The sequence below is a fragment of the Rhododendron vialii genome, chromosome 5a (genome assembly GCF_030253575.1).
Source record: "Rhododendron vialii isolate Sample 1 chromosome 5a, ASM3025357v1".
In the NCBI taxonomy this organism is placed as follows: domain Eukaryota; kingdom Viridiplantae; phylum Streptophyta; class Magnoliopsida; order Ericales; family Ericaceae; genus Rhododendron; species Rhododendron vialii.
Window position 1 is genome coordinate 42,572,391 of NC_080561.1, and position 21,491 is coordinate 42,593,881.

Genomic DNA, 21,491 nt, shown 5'->3' on the forward strand with positions numbered 1-21,491 from the left:
TTGAACTCAAGACCTGTTGGGGATTCGAATGTCCAAACCCACAAGCAAACGCATACAATCGAAGAACAAACCAAGGACAGAAAACAATATAAAGCAAGAAAAGAACAAGGCACAGAGATTACGTGGTTCCGACTTAAGCTGATTGCTTAATCGTACGTCCATGGGGTGCTGGGGTGTTTCACTATGATAAAAATATGTTAGAGTTACAAAAAGAGACAGTCCTAGCTTTGCTTTTATATGCGCAAGCAAGCTAATACTAAAAAACTCTAAAAAATGTTAAAACCTGCGTTGGGCGGGACCCAAAACCTTCCGGGTCATTCTTTTACTGCAACTCTAAAATTGTCTTCACATCTATAAGACCTCCTTACAGGAAGTCTGAATTCTCACCACTTGGATTAGGCCCAAGTGCTCGATGCAACATTTTGTTGGAAATTTAATTATTACGCAATTATCACAAACATTCATAATTAAAAACGTTATCAAACATTAAAATCATGAACACAACTAAGCACATATATAGACAGTTAGACTTAGGAAAAATAGATTGATGAAAGGCACAGCATTCGCTATCATATAGGTTCTATCAGCTGAATATGATTCCAAGATACAACCCACATAAATCTCACAGTTTGTTAAGTTTGAATCAGATTGTCTATAATCTATAGAAAATAATAGAGAGATGAGAGAACTCTAAGAACTAAAATCAATGTGGGGGAGACATCCTATCCATAGGATCATAAACACATTTTCGTAAGAGTCATGTCTCTTTATCTCAAAACATCTTTTCACTCAAATACTATAAAGGTTACTCCTTTTAGGGAAAAAAATGAAAGAAATTAATTCTTTTGTTTCAAAATTATTACTTTTTCAAGGAAAAAAATCAGATGTCACAAACGCTATTTGCAGCTGAAATTGTAGAACGAAACTAGGTCCATGGACAATGTTCGTGTTTTGACATTTACGAAGTAAAGTATGAGAGCTAAGTAGAAAAAACAAACCAACAGGAAAATACACAAGAACACAAAGATTTTAGTCTCTAGACCTAGCTGCAGCTCATTATCATCTAGTTGGTGGTTTTATGTTGCACATGTTATCTGCAATCTCTCTCTCTCTCTCTCTCTCTCTCTCTCTCTCAACCCTTATTTGATGACAAGTAAAGAGTGCCAAAGAATCCAACTCAAAACACAATGAGAATGAATGAAAAGCCTGCACAAAGATCATACAGTATTAGATCGAGCATCTCCAATAGCCTCAATTCAATCCTAGGCAAAGAGACTATCCAAAAGGTCCAAATGGTAGTTTAGCTAGCCCTTTCTAGTGTGAAGCTTCCAATAGCATAAGCAATTGGCCCTTCAAAAAACTACAAAAAAATGTTTTTTTGTTGCTAGTTTTCCCTGATTCTTGATCTTTGTTGTTGCAAACAACACAAATTGATCTTTGCCCCCAGGTTGAATGGTTACAGTTTTTTTGTTTGCCAATCCTATAACAACAAACGCATTAAATAGGTACTTCATCATTCAAGCCAAAAGAAAAGAGAACCTATAGCAAAACAATCCATATTCTGAACCAGAATCACAAGTAGAACATGTAATTTCAAAAGAGGGAGAAGCATACCTTGTCTTTTAGGAGGATGAAAAATCTCAGCAAACCCACCAGCAATGAATCTGCTTGTGGAAATAGAGATGAGAGAAGTAGGAAACTGAGAGAAACTGAGAGAAACCGAGAGAAGTAGGGAACTGTTGGGCGGGAGAATGGAGATGAGTCATGAGAGAAAGCGAGGGAAACTGAGAGCGGGAGAAGAAATCACCACAGACGAGAGCTACAGTGCCACGCCAGGCCAAACGAGCTACTGTAGCGCAAAACCAAATCCCCGAGCTTGGGGCTAGTCTGCTGGGAAGGGATTTTTGGGCTTTGGCTAGTTATTTTGCTGAAAACCCACCTTTGCTTAGCCTATTGGAGATGTTCTTAGTTTTGGGGGGTTGATCATGAGATGATTTGCACAAACTAACACCCTTACCCCAAAGTCCAAGTGCATAAATAAATAGACCATAATAAGGCAGAGCCAAGATTTTCGATAAGTGGAGGTCAAAATTTTGAACCGATTCACTTTTTCTAGTTGCTAATTGAAAAAAGCAATTAAATTAACAAGTTAATAAAAAAGTAGATATATATGGAGTAACAAAATGTAACTTCGATTCACAATTGACCTCGCAATGACTTTTCATACTTTGAAATCGATGAACGATAGTCTCGTTTGTAATAGTTTCAACACCAACACACTAAATTAACAACACCAACAGCCTGTTGGTATAAAATACTAAGCACTATTTTAATCACATGTTTCGAAACAAAAAGCACTAATCCCATGATTTCCATAACTATTGTAATCTAATAACAGAAACAAGCGTTTAAAAGATCGAGGCTAAAGAGATGTAATAAATATAAATTTGAATGCGGATCAAAAAAAATATATATATATATATAAAAATTTGAATAAGTAATCTGAAACAGAACCCTTATATGGGTGGTGATTCTATTTTGACCTCTTTCTTCTCAAGTACAAAACCTTTATATGAGTTGGGGAAAAAATAAAATTTAAATGGGGTCAAATGAGTAAAAATGGGGTGAAAATCATACCTATCTCTAAGAAAATTTTGGAGGCAATGGGGTCAACTGCCTCCCCTTGTCTCTCACTGCCTCCGCCCCTAGACCCCAAGAAATAAAACTGGGTATCACAAAGAAACTTGAAATAAAAACCCAAAAAATTCACTTATAACACAAACAAAGGTGGATCAATATAGAGTTTGGCGAAGAAATCTTTGGAAGCCTAACTGATCTTTTGTTGAAGATACCCAACTCAAAACAATTGACTATATGCGAAGGCAATGGAGGGTTTGTCCGGTTGTTAATTTCATAGTCCTGAAATTAGTCAAGGTGCGCAAGTTGTAAGTCACCTCAATCGTAGTGGGTATCAGCGGGGAAGCCTAAAGACAGAGCTAATCCCAATCAATGGGGATGTCAGCAGGGAAGGCTAAAGACAAACCTAACATTTGGCTGCACAAAATAGTTATTCTCAGAAAATTTTACTACCAAAATAGCCGTGCCCCTATACCTCAAAAATTCGAGAAACTCGAGGAATGTTAATTAGATCTACGGAATAGAAATCAGTAATACGTACAAGACAGGTAATTCAAATCCCCAAAGAGAGGGAGAGATTTCTACGCCTGCTTATGATGCAAGAAATAGAAGGCTTAGAGGTAAAGGCTGAAGATTAGCCCAGTTTATAGTTAAGGAAATGCACCTTAAAAACACGAATATGTTGATGGAAACGAAACGACAGAGTATACCTATCTTTGGTACACAGAATGGAAGTTATCAAGTTCTCAACTCATATGAGTCACGTATCTTACTCCTTTCACTGAACATCTGAAACTTTGGTCAGGAGATTAAAAGTTGTATTGAAATCAATGTCACAGGTGTTTTGCTTGAATTTGCAGAAAAACAAGCATCCCACTACGATGGGAAATCTAATTACCCAAAATAAGGTTGATCAATATCGCAGTAAGGGTCTGTTTGACAAACGAGCATTAGGGCCGTAAGGGTGTATTTTTAGTTGGATTTCCATTCTCGTTCGGGTGTAATAAACCTGTTGCTGATTGAAAAAAAGAAAGAAAAAGATAGAAGCATTACAGTTCACCTACAAAGATGTTAACAAGGTTTTCTGCCACTAAAGATAATACCTACAAAGATGTTAACAAGGTTTTCTGCCACTAAAGATAATAATAACACATTACAGTTCACCTAATGAAGGTCATAGAGGCCAGCTCATATACTCTTTGATAACCTTAATTTCTTACTGTGGGGATGGCTAGGCCTGATACATGGGGGGTTTCTTCCTCCTAAGTCTTAAGTTCAAAACCTCCTACAGGTTGTCAACACTTGTATGATGAGTCTATACATGACTCATTGACTCTTACCCCTTCTTTTAAGTGGACCCCTATCAATGGACGGAAATATTAGTCCTTCAAGGATTAGTCAAGTTGTGCATAAGTTGACCGAGACACCTTTTGTTATCCCAAAAAAAAACATACAATGGTCGATGCCTCATGCTAAATGTAAACATTTCCTACGAGACAGTAATATAATCATAAAAAGAGTAGAATTAGCCATAGAAATCTCGATTATTGCAAATTACAATAATTGGTGGGCGGGGAGATTATGATGTTGATTTTTTACCAAATTTTGAGCTCATTCATTGCAAGTTTTCAAAAACTGTCCCTAGGATATTTATAAGCATTCCCCTACTGGTTGGTTACCTTACTTATTTGCTTAGAATTAGAAATAAGCTTAATTGCATTTTCAATGGAAGTTGGAAACCGACAATTTAGAATAGGATACAAGCAAAAATATTAATTATAAAAAAAAATCCTTATTTTTGTGTGACTTGTTTTCTTATTTTAAAACTAGCAAAAAATAACAAATTAAGCAATGCAAACCAAACGAGCCAATTTAGTACTATTTCAACTACAGACATACCTTTTTTGTTATTACTATTTACATCTCCACAACTGCAGAGAGCTTAAAGGAGTATATTGGAGCTAAATTTGGGGGCAATAATTCCGATGGGGCGTGAATCCATGACCTCTTCAATAAGAAAGCTGAGAGCACCTTGCATGGAGGAATTAAGGTTCGAACTCAAGACCTCGTTACAGGAAGCCTAAGTTCTCTACAACCCAGGGTAGCGCCCCAAGTGGCAGGATGCAACATTTTACCAGTAGATTTTCCCAGTTTTGTTTTTGGAAGGTTCTAGCTATCTTTGGGTTCTTTTTTTTTTTTCACTTAATTTGTTTGATGAGGCATGCCTAATTAATACATTGAGATTACCCCAACTACCAACTAACCTAATGTTTAACTCCAAGACACGCAAGTCATTCTCTCCTCTTTTCCTCACACCACATTTCTCTATTTAAACACCCCCACTGCACACACCTTTGCCACACACACAGTCTCAGTGCAAAGTTTTTACTTCTCTGCTAGAATATAATTTGTGTTACTCCACAAAGTCCTCTTAAGTCAGTCATTTCCAATGGCTCCTTCAGGAATGGTGAAGCTTGCCTGTGTGGTCCTCATGTGCATGGTGGTGACTGCACCCCATGCCCAAGCTGCTGTAACTTGTGGCACGGTGCTAACCAGCCTCCAACCCTGCCTCGGCTACCTGAGGAGTGGTGGTGCGGTTCCGATGCCCTGCTGCAACGGTGTTAGGTCCCTCTACAGCGCGGCTAAGACCACCGCGGACCGCCAAACTGCCTGCAATTGCCTGAAGTCTGCTTCTGGCCAAGTTGGTGGTATCAACCCCGGTTATGCTTCTAGCCTCCCCAAAAGCTGTGGTGTCAATATTCCCTATAAGATCAGCCCCAGCACTGACTGCGCCAAGTATCCTCTCTCTCTCTCTCTCTCTCTCTCTCTCTCTCTCTCTCTCAATGAATACCATAAAAAAAATCGTAACAAATGAGCCAAAAAAATAACTAATGGAATCATAAAAAATGTATTTCTTCACTTTTCAATAGTAACAAAAAGTAACACTATAGTTCTCCCACATTAGGCTATTTAAAGCCTAGTGTGGGAGAACTATACCTACCTAGATAACTATCATGGTACGATGCACTCAAAGAAATTTCATTGAAACATGTCAAGGCCGAGTAGTACTGTACATGATTTTTCTTGGATCAGATTGAAGGGGATAACTAACAAAATTGTCTCTGTTTCTGTGGTTATTTGTCATCTGTGTTGCAGGGTGAAGTAAGCTAGGAGGAAAGAGTGAGATTCCTGCATGCCGCAGGATGAAGCTAGTTGTTAGCGTCTAAATAAAGATGGGGATGAAGTCTATTGTGTGGTTTGGCACTTGAGTGAGCGAGTCTCCAGTTTTCATCGTCCTAGTGTGTCTAATTAGTCTCTCTAGTCCTAGTTGCAGCTCATTATCATCTAGTTGGTGATTTTAGGATGCACATGTTATCTGTAACCGCTATTTTAGTAATGCTTTAGATGCATCTCTCTCTCTCTCTCTCTCTCTCTCTCTCTCTCTCTGTGCACACGCGCATGTACAAGCTCTAATACATGGAGAGGTGAGCAACAGATAAATGATAAAGGCTTTTATCCAACCCTTATTTGACAACGAGTAAAGAGTGCTAAAGCATCCAACTCAAAAGAGAATGAGAATGATTGGAAAGACTGCACAAAGATCAAACAATATTAGTTCATGGGGGTTGATCATGAGATGATTTGCGACAAACTAATAGTGCAACTGTGCAAGTGCATAAATAAATAGAGAGGACCCCAAGAAATAAAACTGGGTATCACAAAGAAACTTTGCCCAAATAAAACCCCAAAAAATACACTTATAACACAAACAAATGTGGGATCAATATAGAGTGTTGGCCAACAATCTTTGGAAGCCTAACTGATCTTGTGTTGAAGATACCCAACTCAAAACAATTGACAGTATGTGAAGGCCGCCGGATGATTTGTCCGGTTGTTAATTTCATAGTCTCGAAATTAGTCGAGGTGCGCAAGTTGGCCTAGACATCCATTTTAAAATATATATGTGTGCGTGTGTGTGAAAGGCCACAGAGACTCAGAATCCTAATTTGTGAATGCTGCTCTAACACTCACACTCTGCAAAGAAATGGAAATGCACTGGTCCTCGTAGAACTTGCAATCAGTGTAGTTCAAATCTATCAAGCAATAGCAATTCAAATCCAGCAATAACAATAAGCTCATCGATTTTTTGTGTCTAAATTGTGATCGTATATGACAAGCTCAAAATTCGGATGAGCCAGATTTTGGTATGGTGGTCAATAAAACCAATTCATACGAATGTTGAAGTTACTTTTAACCCTTTTAAATTATGTAAACGTATATTTCTTTTGGGCATACTTTTTCATGTATATCAATATGACTGACGGTAATTCACTTCATCAAAATTAACATCATCTTCACTAAGGTTGCGAGTTGCCTTGTTATAATGGCATATACATAAAAGTATCCACGTATCCATGCCATGCCACAAAAAGTGTGGAACCTAAAATGTCAGGCAATATTAGTTACTAGTATTAAATACCTTTTTGGCGATGGACTATCCTCCCATGAGTAGTGGTTATTTCGAATAGACACCCTAGTGAACTTGGTTCCTTCCATGGTTGGTACTAGCTCACTTGTTGAACATGCTTATGACAGTTGAGAGCCTTTCTTCTCCGAGGGAGGGCTGGGCTAATGGGTTTTAATCCTAAGCTTAATATGCCAAGGTTGTTGGACCAATTATACTATAGGGAAAATTACGGATCAGAGGTGTTGACCCGGATTAATCCCAAAATCATGTTCTACACTCTTGAAACTACCACTCTCATGACAAGAGGAAAAATATTGACTAATACATGGTGTGTCAACTTGAAATGTCTATTTTACCCTCCTTTACATATCACTTATTAGCCCTAAAACTCATTCCTCCCCCAATCTCTCATCGTTCAACACACCAGGCCACTCCTATCTCACTCTGGTATCTCTCTCTCAAGTAAGTGCAGTTACCCTCCACTGATTTAGGTTTTGGTTGGGAAAAAACGCTACTAATTTGGGTTTGATTTGGGAAAAATCGAAACTAATTTGGGTTTGCCTTTCAAAAAAATTTGGTGGTGGTTGCTATGGGGGTTGAGGGGTGATGGTGTCGGAGATGGGGGATAGTGGTGGTGGTGAAGAGATTAAGGGATTTTGTGGTTTGTGAATAACAGAGAATTGAGGGTTTTCAAATTGAGAGAGAGAGTGAGAGAGGGCGGGGGGGGGAGAGAGGTGGGTATGGCTGGGGTGGCGGTTGCTATGGAAGTTGAGAGGTGCCGGTCCTGCCGGAGATGGTTGGATGGTGGTGGGCCTAGTGGCGGTGAAGAGGAATGGGAGAAAAGGAGATGACATATTTCAATAAAAATGACTTGGTCTTTAATAATAAAAATGATGGTCTATTTCAATATAATAAAACGTATGTTTCATATATTGACTTGTCATATTCTGGATGAATAAGGTTGATTGAGCTTGAATGGGAGATGACATTTATTGAACAAAATATGACTTGGTTGTTATTAATAAAAATGATGGTTTGTTTCAATATAATAAAAAGTATGTTTCATATATTGACTTGCTTTTTTTTTTATCCAAAGAAGGTTGGTTGAGCTTGAATGGGAGATGGCATTCATTGAACAAGATATGATTTGGTCTTTAGCAATAAATATGATGGTTTCAATATAATAAAAAGTCTGTTTTATATATTGACTTGCCCTTTTTTTGGCCCAAATAAAATTGGTTGAGCTTCAATGGGAGATGACATTCATTAAATATAATATGACTTGGTCTTTATCAATAAAAATTATGATTTATTTCAATATAATAAAACATCTGTTTCATATATTGACTTGTCATTTTTTTGCGCAAATAAGGTTGGAGCTTCTGATTACAAAAGGTGCCGTTTTATATTCAAGGGCAAAATTGTCCCAACTGTTTCACCAGGGTTATGGTTGCCGTGTATTTTTCATTAAAAGACTTCCTATCATGTATGAGTCATTTCGAAATTGTAGCCCATGAAAGTGGCAATTACGTCTTCCGTAAAGTCTTCCGTACTCCACCTGCCAGTCATTTTACTAACGAACCAGTCTACTGACACAACAAATTTGTGCACAGATTTCTATGTGGGGTCCACTGCGGATCCTACAAAGGTGATCTGAGCCGTTCATTATGTTTAAAACATTTTTTCAATAGCCTCCGCAAAAAATCAACTCAATCTGATATCTATAAGTACTTGATTTAATCATCTAACTTTTCATTCAAGTTTTTAGAGAATGAAAAGTTAGATGATTAGATCAAGTACTTATAGGTATCGAATTGAGCTGATTTTTCACGGAGGTCCTTGAAAAAATGTTTTCAACATAATGAACGGCTCGGATCACTTGTGTGGAACCCTCAATGAGCCCCACATAAAAATCTGTACACAATCTATTCACAGATTTGCTGTGCCAGTAGACTTTCTGTTTACTATACATCCCGGTCCCACTAAAATCTCTGTGTACTAAATCTCTCTGTACACTCACTAAATGAAATGTACGAATGGCATTCATTTCATGTTATAGCTAGGGTGACCACACATTCAAAACTTTTCCAGGTCTTGAATGCATATCAACTACACATACTGCCCCACATTTAATGGACCGGACCATCTGGTTGCCTGAACTAAACTAGATTCCGTATTTTACAAGTGTAAGAATCACAGAGGGAAGACTAATTACAGGGGACTGTTTGGACACCTGGAAACTTGACAAGAAAATGGGGTCTGCCCTGCCCCTCCAATAAGAGTCACAGTTCATACAGGGAAGACTGATTACTCTCCAACCCATATTTCGCACGTGTCAGAATCACGGTTAATAGCCCCAATGTTAGTCCGGTTGGTTGGTGAGTTTACCCCCACACAATTGATTAAAGTTTGATTCTTAGAGTCTGACTGCAAAAAAGTGTAATTTCTTGTGAATTCTCAAGTTCCGGCGTGAATGGCTTGCCTTGGACCTGATCGGGAAGGAAATTAGTCGAGGTACATGTAAGTTGACCCGGACAACCCCTCACCATTGAAACAAAAAAAGAAAAAGAATCAGGGTTAATACAAGGAATACAGATTACAGGGGACTGTTTGGACCACAGGAAACTTGACAAGAAAATGTGAGCGTCTGCCGTGCCCCTAGGCCCTATCCAACCCATTTTTCTAAAACAGAGATCTCAATAGTACAGCTTGTAGTTCCAAAAGTACATATAGAGAACACTATTATCCATTTCAACTCCAATCAAAATCTCTATTTCTATATTAAATTTTTAAAAGAACAGCACAAATATATTACTCTTTCCCTCCAAAGGTTGAAATTTGACATTTTATAACTTTTACAGAGCCTAGGCTTATGGATTTCCTTTTAAAGTACTGATGAATGTCTTCTTATTAAAGCCAGGTTTATAGTTGTAATTGAGTTTGCAACGTGTGCGAAGTGTGAACCGTATCTATTTGGACTCGAGCCTGAACAAAAATGGACCTTAGTTTGGATTGTCAGTCTGCATTTGCCTAAATGAGAAAAAAATTCATTGCTGGAAAGGTACCACGTGATGCCCATTTGCGCATCCGAGCCGTCTATTTCATTTTTGAACGGCTCAGATTTGGAAAGAGAAAATGACAGAAAGTGTTGGGATGAGAGGAGAGAGGGTTTCAATCCGAGCCATCCAAAAGTGTATTGAACAGCTCGGATGCGCTGAGCGGATACCACGTTCACGTTGTGTGCCCACACACACGTGGGATATACCAGCACAGCACTAAAAAATCTCTCGCCTAATTGCAATGTCTGGTTCCAGGTCCCCAGATCCACTCTAGATGTCAGTAACAGTTTGCAATATTACCCCAGGCCACCTACGAGAAAAAAATATCTAAACGAGACTTTGAATGCAGAAGAGATTGAGAATAAGGAAATGTGCGAACAGGCCAAAACGAGATCTAAACGCCGAAAATTGCACGCAGGAAAAGCAGAAAACTATCAAAAACAGATACAACTCATTCGCCTGTATAGATTCAAGCTCAAATAATAGAACAAAAATCAGCTATCCGTAGATCGAGAAGCTTATCGCGTAGAAAAACAAATGGAAGAACAAGGTACCTGATGGGAAAAGATGTGAATAAGTGGAGAACAGAACACACCGGCTGAAAGATAACTACAACATCTGATTATATCTAGAATGATAACCTAGTGATTCCATCCATGGGATACAAGTCCAAGCCCATGTCCACATCATAGAAACAAGAAAGCAGGGAAGTTAAAACTGCAGTAAAATGTGGCATCAGAAATCTTGCCTCTACTAACAATGATTCACCAACTTGCCAGTAATGATCACCATTGGATACCAAATCTTGAAAGAGAGATAATATGAGAGGTTGTTGGACCATCTCCTGTACTCTACATTTCTTGATCAATAGATTTCTTCTTGCTGAGCCAAAAAAAAAAACCAAAATATTTACCTGTGAGCAATGAAGTTATGGTGTAAAGGGCACTTCCAAAGTCAAAAATCTCGTACAGTCGATCAAAAATCTCGTACAGTCGAGCAGCGCATGCGGTGAAAAGCAATGAACCATTGTCACAAGTCATCTCACGCCACATGAATCACATAAATCGGTACACATAAGGTTCCTGGTACTGGTAAGAGGGTGTAAACCAAGAAGTAAACTCTACATTATGAAGTGGTAATAGAGACACATCTCTATTTTGGAACGAGTCTCTAAATATAGAGATCTAAAGTCAATATATAAGTGTGATTGGAGATGCTCGAAGGCAAAAGGCACGGTGTTTGCTACAATGTATGTGAACCACATCTGTTTGCACTCAAGCCTGAACTAGAACTGAGCTGCTAGATTTTGTGGCTTAAACAATGGACCTGAGTTTGTCGGGATTGGCTAACTGCAATGTCTGGTTGCTGGTCCCCAAATTAACTCAAGAAATTGGTGACAATTTGCACAAGTTATCGCATTCCCAATACCCAGGACATCAAAGGTAAAAATTCTGGGAATCTTCGAAAGCAAAAGACATTGAAAAAACAAAAAGTGTGCTAACAGGCCAAAACGAGATTTATTCACCGAAAGTTGCACCCAGAAAAGAGGAAAACTACCAAGGACAGATGTAACTCATTCACCAGTTTACATTCAAGCTCAAATAACAGACTAAAATTCAGCTATCCACAAGTCAAGAAGCTTGCGCCAGTAGAGAAACAAATGGCACAACATGGTACCTGAGGGGAAAAGATGCAAATTCTTTTGAAGAGTGTCTTTCTTGAGAAGTAATCATCTCCAGAGCAAGTGGAGAAACAGAATGGACCACTGGCCGAAAGATCACTATACCCCTGATGATATATAAAAGACTACCAGTACCATACATGAGAACCAACTGATGCCATTAATGGGATACAAGTCCAAATGTTGTCATTATCATAGAAACAGCAAACCGGCGAAGTTAAAACCGCAGTAATATGCAGCATCCAAAGTCTTGCCTTTGCTAATAATAATCCGCCACCTTGTCAAAAGAAAGAGCAAAATCTCGACTTTGTGAAGATCATCTTTCAATGGATACAATCATGGAAGAGCCTTACAAATTTACAATAGTCGAGGTTGCTAGTCCCATCTCACGTACTGTCGATTTCCTGATCAATAGATTCCTTCTAGCTGAGCCAAAAGAAAACTACCAAAAAACTTTTCCTATGAGCAATGAAGCCATGGTCTAAGGGGCAGTTCCAAAGTCTGAAATATCGTAGCAGTCAGAGCAGCACATGTGGTTAAAAAAGATGAACTATTGTGAAAAGTCTTGCCACCCTGCATGAATCACATAAATCAGTAACACCATAAGGTTAAATGGTAGAAGAATGTAAGCCAACAAGAATTGAACTCTGCATTATGAATTGGTCCTATTCTGCTTATTTCAAGCTGAATCCACGCCTGACTGGCTTTTTCTAAAAAGCTCTGTATAAGCACATCCTCACAAAGTATCATCAATTGCATGCATACCCACTCTTGAAGTTTCACTGATAAATCAACACAAAATCCAACGAATTACCCATAAACGCCTACCTGACTCTAAAAGGCGGGGCTGGACATAACTATCTGGTGAACAAAGCAGTTCCACCGAAGGTAAATTGCTTTCCTTTGATTCTGGTCCAAAAGAATGGAACAAGAACGCCCTTCCCAGTAATTTTGCTCTTTGCGGCAGTGCAATGATAAACTTTTTCCCGCATCCACAATTAGGACCCTAAGATTTGCTGCAGAAACCACACAGCTGATAACTTTAACTTTCCATTCCGTATACAGGGGCTGTAGATTGCTGGAGAGCACAAAGGCTTTACCCCAAAGCAAAAGAGAGGACAACAAAGAAACCAGAGAAAGAGCAGAAGTGCACCTGATTGCAATTCTTGCCTTCAGGTTTGTGTCCACTTATGCATCCTTGCTCCTTGTAATATCCACTATTCAATGTATTTACACGCAAAATCATAAATTTTTCTCCCAAATCGGACACCGCAGACTGGTTGAGCAACCAAATCGTTTTCAATGGTACTAGTATACCCCTGTAAAGTATGAAGACGAAGCAAAAACCGACGTTGCCAACGTACATGCTAACCAGGAAGATCATGAGTTAGTGCAGAATGTTCTGCAAAGAGAGAAAAGGATGAACAGATTGTAGAAGCATTGTCGACGTTTAAAGCATCTTGTTCTTTTCAGATATAGTTAATATTAAATATTTGGGGGTGCTATTTCCAGTTGCATGTTTCCCCATTTCCATTGTATGGTGAACTCTGTTCTTTTGTTGCATTGCCATCTTCACCAAGTACTAGTCTTTCTAGTCGAGACACAAGACTATTAGCAAGTTGGTATTCCCGTCTCAAATCCCCCACTTCCTTTCTCAACTTGTCGTTCTCCGTTTCAAGCGTGGAACATGACAACAGCTGATTTTTAAGAACTTGATTCTCTTTCCTCAGCACATCAATCTCTCTCTTCAATTTCATATTCTGCTCTCTTGCTCTCAAGTAATCCTCATCGTCCTCCTGTAAAACCAATTTAATTTGCCCCTTAGTACAGGAACTTTATATATGATGTGAAAACAACATTCAATGAAACTCACATCACTAATGATAATAGGTGAGGAAGAGTCTGAAATTGTCCACGGGTGCTCCATGCGCACTCCTTGCACCTTTGACTCATTATGAGACGTTTCTAAAATATCCTCGTTTTTACTTGGACTCGTTATTTTGGAAGAATCTTCCTCAACTCCATGGAGTTCTTTTGCTATATTCGTTTCTGATTCACATTCCATTTCAGCAATCCATTGGCCCATAATTTGTAGTCTGGTTCTCCCATTATTCACCTGTTAGAATAATAAACTACTGTCACAGAAGTATTATCCATAAGATATTACACACACAAAAAGGAAATAATACCTTGTCAATTGAAACATTAAATCTCTGAGCAGCAAGCTCTTCGCCATCGCTTTGTGCCTCTAATAACTCTTTGATTGTATCCATTTTTGACTCCTCAGAAGTTAGTAGAAGCTTCCACACTATCTGGACAGATCGAAGAATATGCCACGAATCGAGTGAAAATAAATTCTTATACTAATTTACTAAAGCATCACCCACTATCAAAGTGAATAAATGCCATAGATTCAAACACAATCAACTCATTATCCTCAGCAGTCAGCTCAATCGATAGGGATATATGCACTGCAGCAACAGCAAAAGTAGGGCTTCTCAAGGCCCAAAAGCTTTACCAGTAAAGTACAGTAATGGAAACAACAAAAGCATTGTAAGTGATGATTACAAATACCTGATCCTTTCCTAGTTCCTTAAACTTAGAGGTGAACCACTGTCTCTGACGAGACCTGATACTTCCCCAACGGCAAGCACGGGGGAAAGTCATAGGAAAATCGAGCAAAGTAGGCCGACCAATATCTATATGCTCATAGGACCATATCTGCTCATAGTAAACTTAAATGTGAGTAAGATAAAAATAAGGACCAACTAATAGACAATGTCATCTTGAAAATATAACTGAACATGATCTTCCTTTTTAAGTCATGTAAGACACTCAATTCTTGAAAGTGCAATTAGATAACCTCATGTTATGACATAACACTACACTCTCAAACATCAATGATACGTCAATTAATAAAATTATTTGCTTAGGCTGCACTAGTGGGAAAACAAGTCAAAGGATCACTGGGCAAAAAAAATGTTTATAGGATTAGTCGGAGGCTATAGCCTATAGCAGGTACAACAAAAATTTCTGAAGTAACCAAGTTTTAAGCAAGACTGTAGAGGGTGTCATTGGAAACTCGAGAAAATGATCAAATGTAAAGAATACATTGTGTGGTTTGTGAAAGTAACTCAACCGTGAAAGTTAATGGCCCTGTACAAATTAAATCAAAAGACATGGACACTTACTTGAAGGAAAATAAGACAACCTCCCATATGTTGCACATTTGTCTCCCTTCTTTTACACAACCAGTCGACTATATTTTCAAGAACAGCAGCACCCCATGCACAATGACAAACCTCATCCAAATCCTGGAGAAGAGAGAGATAGCGGGAATCCACCTTTCCATTTGCGTTTGGAAAAAGTATTGTCCCAAAGGTGAACAATAAGAATGACCGAATAAAATCATTGTTTACAGCTTCGCCAAGGGAGTCTAGTCTCTCCTCAATTGAAGCAATTGGAATCTTCCTATTCCAAATTAAAGCACCGTATTCTCTTTCTAATTGTATATACGGTTCACTTTCTTTGAGGACTACAGGTTTACCAGTCACCCGTAGACCAAGAATTAGTACCACATCCATAAGGGTCATGGCAATCTCCCCAGGAACAAATACAAAAGCACGTTTTTGACAATCCCATCTGTCCATCAGTTCAGCTAGAAGATTTCTCGACAATGATTGATATGGCATCTGAATCAAGTGTCCGAACCCCATCCCCTTTATGGCAGTTTTCTGGTTGTCAGACAATTTTTCTACCCTTCTGACAAAAGTTTGTAAAGAAAATCTAGTATTGAAGTTACGAACCTGCGGGAAAGGAAATTCAAGGTTCAGTGCACTTGGACACCAATATGTGTGCGTAGAAATAGTTTTATCCAGAGACAAACTGAAGAAACATCAGAACAATTGTGTGATTCTGCAGCAGTATACAATACTTTTATCATACTACAACCCCCTCCCAAGTTTGCATGTTCTTAATGCATAAGTTCTAAAAAAATCAAAACTTGATTCCACTAGTTATCAAATCTGTCAGATCTAAAAAACCAGCGTGTGACGTATATGTTCTCTCCATATGTACTCTCCTTGAAAGATTCTTCATCCGTAGAATTCATTCCATTATAAAGGTCAATTAGCACCCATAGTGAAATTTCGTATGAGAATGTAGTCAATTTTACATAAGCCCAAGATTAAAGGTAAAACCCTCCCAATACATACAAGCAACAATTTGCCTCTTAGCACAACTTTGACTGAGAATTTAGTCTCTCTCTCTTTTTTTCTTTTTTTTTGAAACGGAATTTAGTGGAATTTACGTAAGAGCAAGACTAAAGGTAAAATCTTTGCACAAAATACAAGCAACTAATTGTCTCCACTGCTTAACCAGTACAGCAGAGGTGATTTTCCCTGGGTTATTGAACTAAACCTAGGCTTAAAATCCATGGATCAGTGTAACGCTGACTAAACGAAGGGAGAAGGTGAACTAGTGCCGATTAAGTGGTGGTTTTTCCCAGCGTGAAAAGACAATGCAACAATCTTTGTCCGTAAACGTAAATGAGGAAAACAAACTAATCGATGACTTTGAAAGGGAAAAATCACTGCTTACAAATACCGAAATGGGAAAAAAATAATCGAAAATACTGAAAATGCAGAGAGGAAGAAGAAGAAGAAGAAGAAGAAGAAGAAGAAGAAGAAGAAGGCACACAGACACAGTCGTATAAAGAACAAGAATACGAGATTCAAAAGAGAAGAAAAATAAGTACCGAAATGGGTTCCTGTTGTAATCCAACGGAAGATCTGCGAGTCTTCATCGCCATAGAGAAACTTCAATCGAAGATTAGGAAAGAAGATCAAGTGCTTCTTGAGGAGCAACAGCGTTGAATTGCAGAAGCCTTGGCAGTTAGAGGAGCCCTACAGAGAGAGAGAGAGAGAGAGAGAGAGAGAGAGAGCTGGTTATGATCAGAGGAAGAAGAGAACAGCCAAAGCCTTGGCAGTTTGTACACAGTTTTGACGCTTGTCGGGGAAGCTACTACTGTACATTACCCTGCTATCGAAATTCAAAAATATTCGTGGCGTGAGCGAAGGGAGCGAAAACCGACAACCAATTTCTTTCTTTCCACAAGTGGAGTGGGGTGTCTGGGCCGGGAGATTTTATTAGGAAAGAGAAAACCAAATTCATATGCTCTTCTAGTACAGCCAGGCCCAATACAAATTCTCATCTATTGATGGGCCTAAAATCACACTCTTTTAGAGCATATGAAGTTAGGAGTTACTAAAAGTTACCCAAAAAAACAAAAAGGTGTTAAAACTTCATATGAAGAACTCTAAATTGGCAAATTCAAACATAAGCGTATAATTTTCAGTAAAAATGGAGTACTTGTTAATGGCATAGTAGCAAATTTGATAGGGAATAGAAAGAGTTGGGTGAGTTTTAAGGATTTTTTACTCAAATTTTGAATTTGAAAAAGTAAGGGCTAGAGATGTTCTTAGGCCTTGTCAGATGGTCGGCGTAACAGGGTAGGTCATAGGTGGGTTTCGACTAGCAATGACATGCAAAAAGTCAGGTGTTTGGTTGCCATTTTATTGGGGTAGACCGGTCATACAATCCAACCAAAACAAATACTATAGCTTTTTTCTACTTAATTTTAGCAATTTAGAACCCAATTCATACTTTCTTTTATTAGTAATTCCCTCTCACTCTTCAACCAAAACAAATACTCCAGCTTTAACAATTCCTACCTCCAACCAAAACACCGACTTTAAACCCATTTGCACCATATAGTGCGGCCAATCCGTCCGTCCATCTCGGCAATGGACGGCTTGAATTTTCATTCGAACAATGGACGGTTAAAATTTGTAGGAGCTTAAATTAAATCCGAGCCGTCCATGTCGAGATAAACTGCCGAATTGACCGTACCACATGGTATAATGCAACGGGTGCACTAAAGCCCTTCCCATTCCCATTCCTTGCCTTCTCACTACCAATTCTCTTCAAGCTATGTCACATACTATCAAATAAGGGCTAACAGTTACTAGTCCCACCAACAAATCGCAAACACGTGCCGCTTTCCCCCGGCTTGAAATCTTACTAAGATCCCGTTCCAAAACCCTTTTATTTTATAAGTACTTATTTTGAAACTTCTTTTTCAAAAATAAGAACCTTTGTTCCACAAAACCCAAATAATAAGCCCTCTTCTTATTAGGTGACTTGTGTAATGCCCAAAATGCCCCTACATGGATGGAGAAAGATTGAAGAGGACATCTTGAACCGGAAACAGCCAGCCGGCCAACGTTTCCCTCTTCTTCTTTATTGAAGAGGACATCTTGGTCTTACTTTTTTTAAAAATAAGAAGACAACACTTTCTGGAACGGGGGTTCTTTTTGGACAAAAAATAAGAACTTTTTGTTGTTCTGGAACCCAGCCTAAGTCTCCAGTTTTGAGTCTCTTCACTTTCATCCCAATCTATGAAAGATTGTTTAATTCGATCCGCTCATGTCCTATTTGTAGTTTTAAGTTGCCTTTTTTTTTCTTTTTCGAATCTAGTATCAAAATTTACTACAATAAAAGAACATATTTCGTTTAATTTTTTTTATCTAGTTTTTCTCCTTGTATTGAGATTTGATGACCCAAACAAAAAGGGTCAGCGCGTAGATGAGCCGAACTTACTTAGGAGAGCGGGGAGTTTGATCGAATGAAGGCATTTAAAAGGAGTAATAAGTTACTGATCTGGAGCATTACGTGACACTGCCTAAAAACACTTACTAGTATTTTTCTAATGTAAAAGGGCTCGGACCCATCCATACATCAATATTTGTTTTACATGACATGAGTTAGGTAATTCTGGTTTTGGATTGCTGAGAGTACGTAGGGACATCAGCATACATAACACAAAGACAACAATCCCTATAATAATAGTATGGGGTTGGTCCAACTCCCAACAGGTTCTTCTTCTACTCCCACCAAACTAACTACATTGTTAATAAGGGTCAGGAAGTAGTTCGATCAGGTCATATTTGGCTTCTAACACTTTGACATAAAACATTCTAATCAAGAAGGTAAGTTAGTTGTACTACTTCATTCAAGAGTCCCCTACTAAAGTTAACCCTTTAATTTAAGATATTAACTTCAGAAAGATTGGAGTTTGTGTTTAAATTCTATTCTACTGGTCCTCAACCCTTTTGTTAGTTTTGCGAAAGAAATTTTGGATTAAAGATTTGCCTTAACGAGAAAATCTAAAAGGCTTAAAAAATACTATATTACCAAAATTTGAAACACAAATGTAATTCAAAGAAGACAATTTTGGATAATATTTACTATAATTTCTTCTATAATTCGAAAGACGAATGGTTAGTTCAATAAAAAGGAAAGACAAAAAGCTACAAAAATCCACTAACTACGAGTATAACTCATTATTATCTCTCTGAATAAAATCCCTTTAGTCCGAATATTCTGTCAAAATAAAGGTAATTTGGATGGACAGATTTTACATACCACAAAATTTATACTCCTACACGCCTAATTACCTGGCCATCTCACAAGTGTAAAGAGATGAGGTCCCATATTTGTTTTATTTTAGTCAATAACGAGGTCCCACAGACAGAAGGTGGAAAAAAAAGTGTGAAGAGAATTAAGATTGTATTTGGTACTAAGAATTTGGATTTGGAAAGATCCTAATCATGATTAGGTAGGCAGAGCACCCACATTCATAAATCCATAGCACTACTTTTTGTAACCGATGGTTTGTATCATCTGGCCCTCCTCTGTTTCATGTGTCCATAACTCCATATATTTGTCTTTTGGCCCTTTCATTTCTCAGGCCACTTTTAATTAGCCTCACAACCACACACACTCTCTCTCTCTCTCTCTCTCTCTCTCTCTCTCTCTCTCTCTCTCTCTCAAAAGAAAGGAAACCCTTTGCTTTTAAGGCTGTAACAATTGATCATTTTCAATCTCAATCATCTTTTGCTATCGAGTTGGGTTTTGGTTCCAAGTAGAGCAACGTAACAAGGAGAGCAGGACCATTTTCCCCCTGTATTATCACCCAGCAAAACGGTCCCCAAATTCGGATAACCACCACCCCATCAATACCCAAAATTTTCCAATCTCTTTTTCCTTATCCTCAATACAAACAAGATGCCCTTTCCATGTCTTTTTCTAGTTCGAATCTTGACAACATCTCTCTAACCAAAACAAACACTTTCCTCCTCCTCCTCCTAGAAAATCAGCCAAGTATGTTTTGGCTTATGCTATCAATAGTAAGTTTGTTGAAAATAGAGGTCCGTCGAGCCAGGTAAATTCTTCTGTTATGCCCCATCGATTTTGCTAGTAAGTTCGTTCTTTGGCTCGTTCGTATTCGTTTTTGTGTTCGTGTTCGTGTTCGTGTTCGTGTTCGTGGGATTGCGAAAATCATTAACATCCAACACCAAGAAAGTAGAAGAAGTGACGACACTGGTTTTCTTCACTGGTAAATTTCCTCTTCTAAAACATAGACCCCCAATTCCCCGAAAGCAGTCAAGACTTTTTTTTTTATTACTTAGATGTCCACACTAGGTTACGCTGTAATCTAGAGACCAATCCACGGTGCATCAGAGAACCCCGTTGGGACTTTTGAGTAATGGTGAATTTACGTCGCCGCATCCTCCACACATCTCCGCCAGCAAATCCCAACGACGCAAATGTTTCATACACCAATACCGACACCAGTTTCGACACGACTATGGTGATCGTATTGGCATCCTTACTTTGCGCGCTGATTTTCGCACTCGGGTTGAACACAATAGTTCGTTGCGCTCTACGTTGCAGGCGCAGATTTTCCGCGGCAGAGTCCAACTGCCGCGGCCTCAAAAAGCGCGCTTTGCGCCAGATTCCGGTGGCGGTTTACGGGTCCGAAATGAAGATCTCGGCCACTGAATGCCCGATTTGCTTAGGTGAGTTTGTGGAGGGTGAGAGGGTTCGGGTGCTGCCAAAGTGTAACCACGGGTTTCATGTGAAATGCATTGACAGGTGGCTGTTGTCGCATTCGTCGTGTCCCAATTGCCGCCATTCGTTGGTTGAAATAGCTACGGATTCACGTGTAGAAGGTGAAGCCGCCGCACCTCGGCCGCTGGTTTAGTTGTTGATAAAGTATCGTCGGATGAATATTACTCGCTTTGAACGGAATATTACTCGCTTGGAACGGAATGCATACCGAGCTCACTTCGACGATCATGTCCTTTCGTTTTTGTAAAGATTGAATTTTTTTTTTTTTGTAGTTTATACAGCGAAAATCAACTGAATCAGATAGTGATAAATGTTTGATCAAAACATTATCTAAAATTATGAAGCGAAATGAGTATTGTTTGGTCAAGCGTTTACCATTGTGGGATTCAGTTGAATTTTTGCAAGAGGCTGAAAGTTCAAACTTAAAAATTAATGATTTTACTAGTTATTGTGGTGAGATCGATGTTTGTCCCCACACAAACTAGGTGATGCAAAATGTCCATGAACAAAAGTGCACTTTGACAAAAAAAAAAAGTAATAATTACTTGTCAAAATATTGAGGGGTGTGTCAAAATGATTCAATTAAGTACTTATTTTTTAAATTAAAGATAATGTATTGTAGGAGAATGACATGTCTTGTAAAACGAGAAATAAGTATTTCAAAAAATAAGAA

General features: G+C 38.6%; 3 protein-coding genes across 7 annotated transcripts; 2 read left to right on the forward strand and 1 right to left on the reverse strand.

The window, feature by feature from the left end:
* The first annotated feature begins 4,903 nt into the window (after window positions 1–4,903).
* LOC131326153 (non-specific lipid-transfer protein 1-like) lies at window positions 4,904–6,047 on the forward strand. The gene is made up of 2 exons (XM_058358768.1): window positions 4,904–5,433; window positions 5,794–6,047. Exons 1-2 carry the CDS (start codon window positions 5,087–5,089, stop codon window positions 5,801–5,803), a joined length of 357 nt encoding a protein of 118 aa, XP_058214751.1. The 5' UTR covers window positions 4,904–5,086; the 3' UTR covers window positions 5,804–6,047.
* Window positions 6,048–10,456: 4,409 nt separating this feature from the next.
* Window positions 10,457–16,860, reverse strand: LOC131326154 (protein MAINTENANCE OF MERISTEMS-like). 5 transcript variants are annotated; one of them, XM_058358770.1, is made up of 9 exons: window positions 16,602–16,857; window positions 15,037–15,651; window positions 14,420–14,566; window positions 14,035–14,157; window positions 13,719–13,961; window positions 12,999–13,641; window positions 12,674–12,861; window positions 11,842–12,418; window positions 10,457–11,077 (listed from the first exon to the last, which is right to left on the reverse strand). In XM_058358770.1, exons 1-6 carry the CDS (start codon window positions 16,653–16,655, stop codon window positions 13,348–13,350), a joined length of 1,476 nt encoding a protein of 491 aa, XP_058214753.1. In that variant the 5' UTR covers window positions 16,656–16,857; the 3' UTR covers window positions 10,457–11,077; window positions 11,842–12,418; window positions 12,674–12,861; window positions 12,999–13,347. The 5 variants fall into 5 exon arrangements, with proteins under 5 accessions (XP_058214753.1, XP_058214754.1, XP_058214752.1 ...); XM_058358771.1 differs by having other exon boundaries at window positions 10,458–11,046; XM_058358769.1 differs by lacking the exon at window positions 10,457–11,077 and having other exon boundaries at window positions 11,660–12,418.
* A 2,837-nt stretch (window positions 16,861–19,697) lies between these two features.
* Window positions 19,698–21,185, forward strand: LOC131326155 (RING-H2 finger protein ATL74-like). The gene has a single exon (XM_058358775.1). It carries the CDS (start codon window positions 20,454–20,456, stop codon window positions 20,949–20,951), a length of 498 nt encoding a protein of 165 aa, XP_058214758.1. The 5' UTR covers window positions 19,698–20,453; the 3' UTR covers window positions 20,952–21,185.
* The last annotated feature ends 306 nt before the right edge of the window (window positions 21,186–21,491 follow it).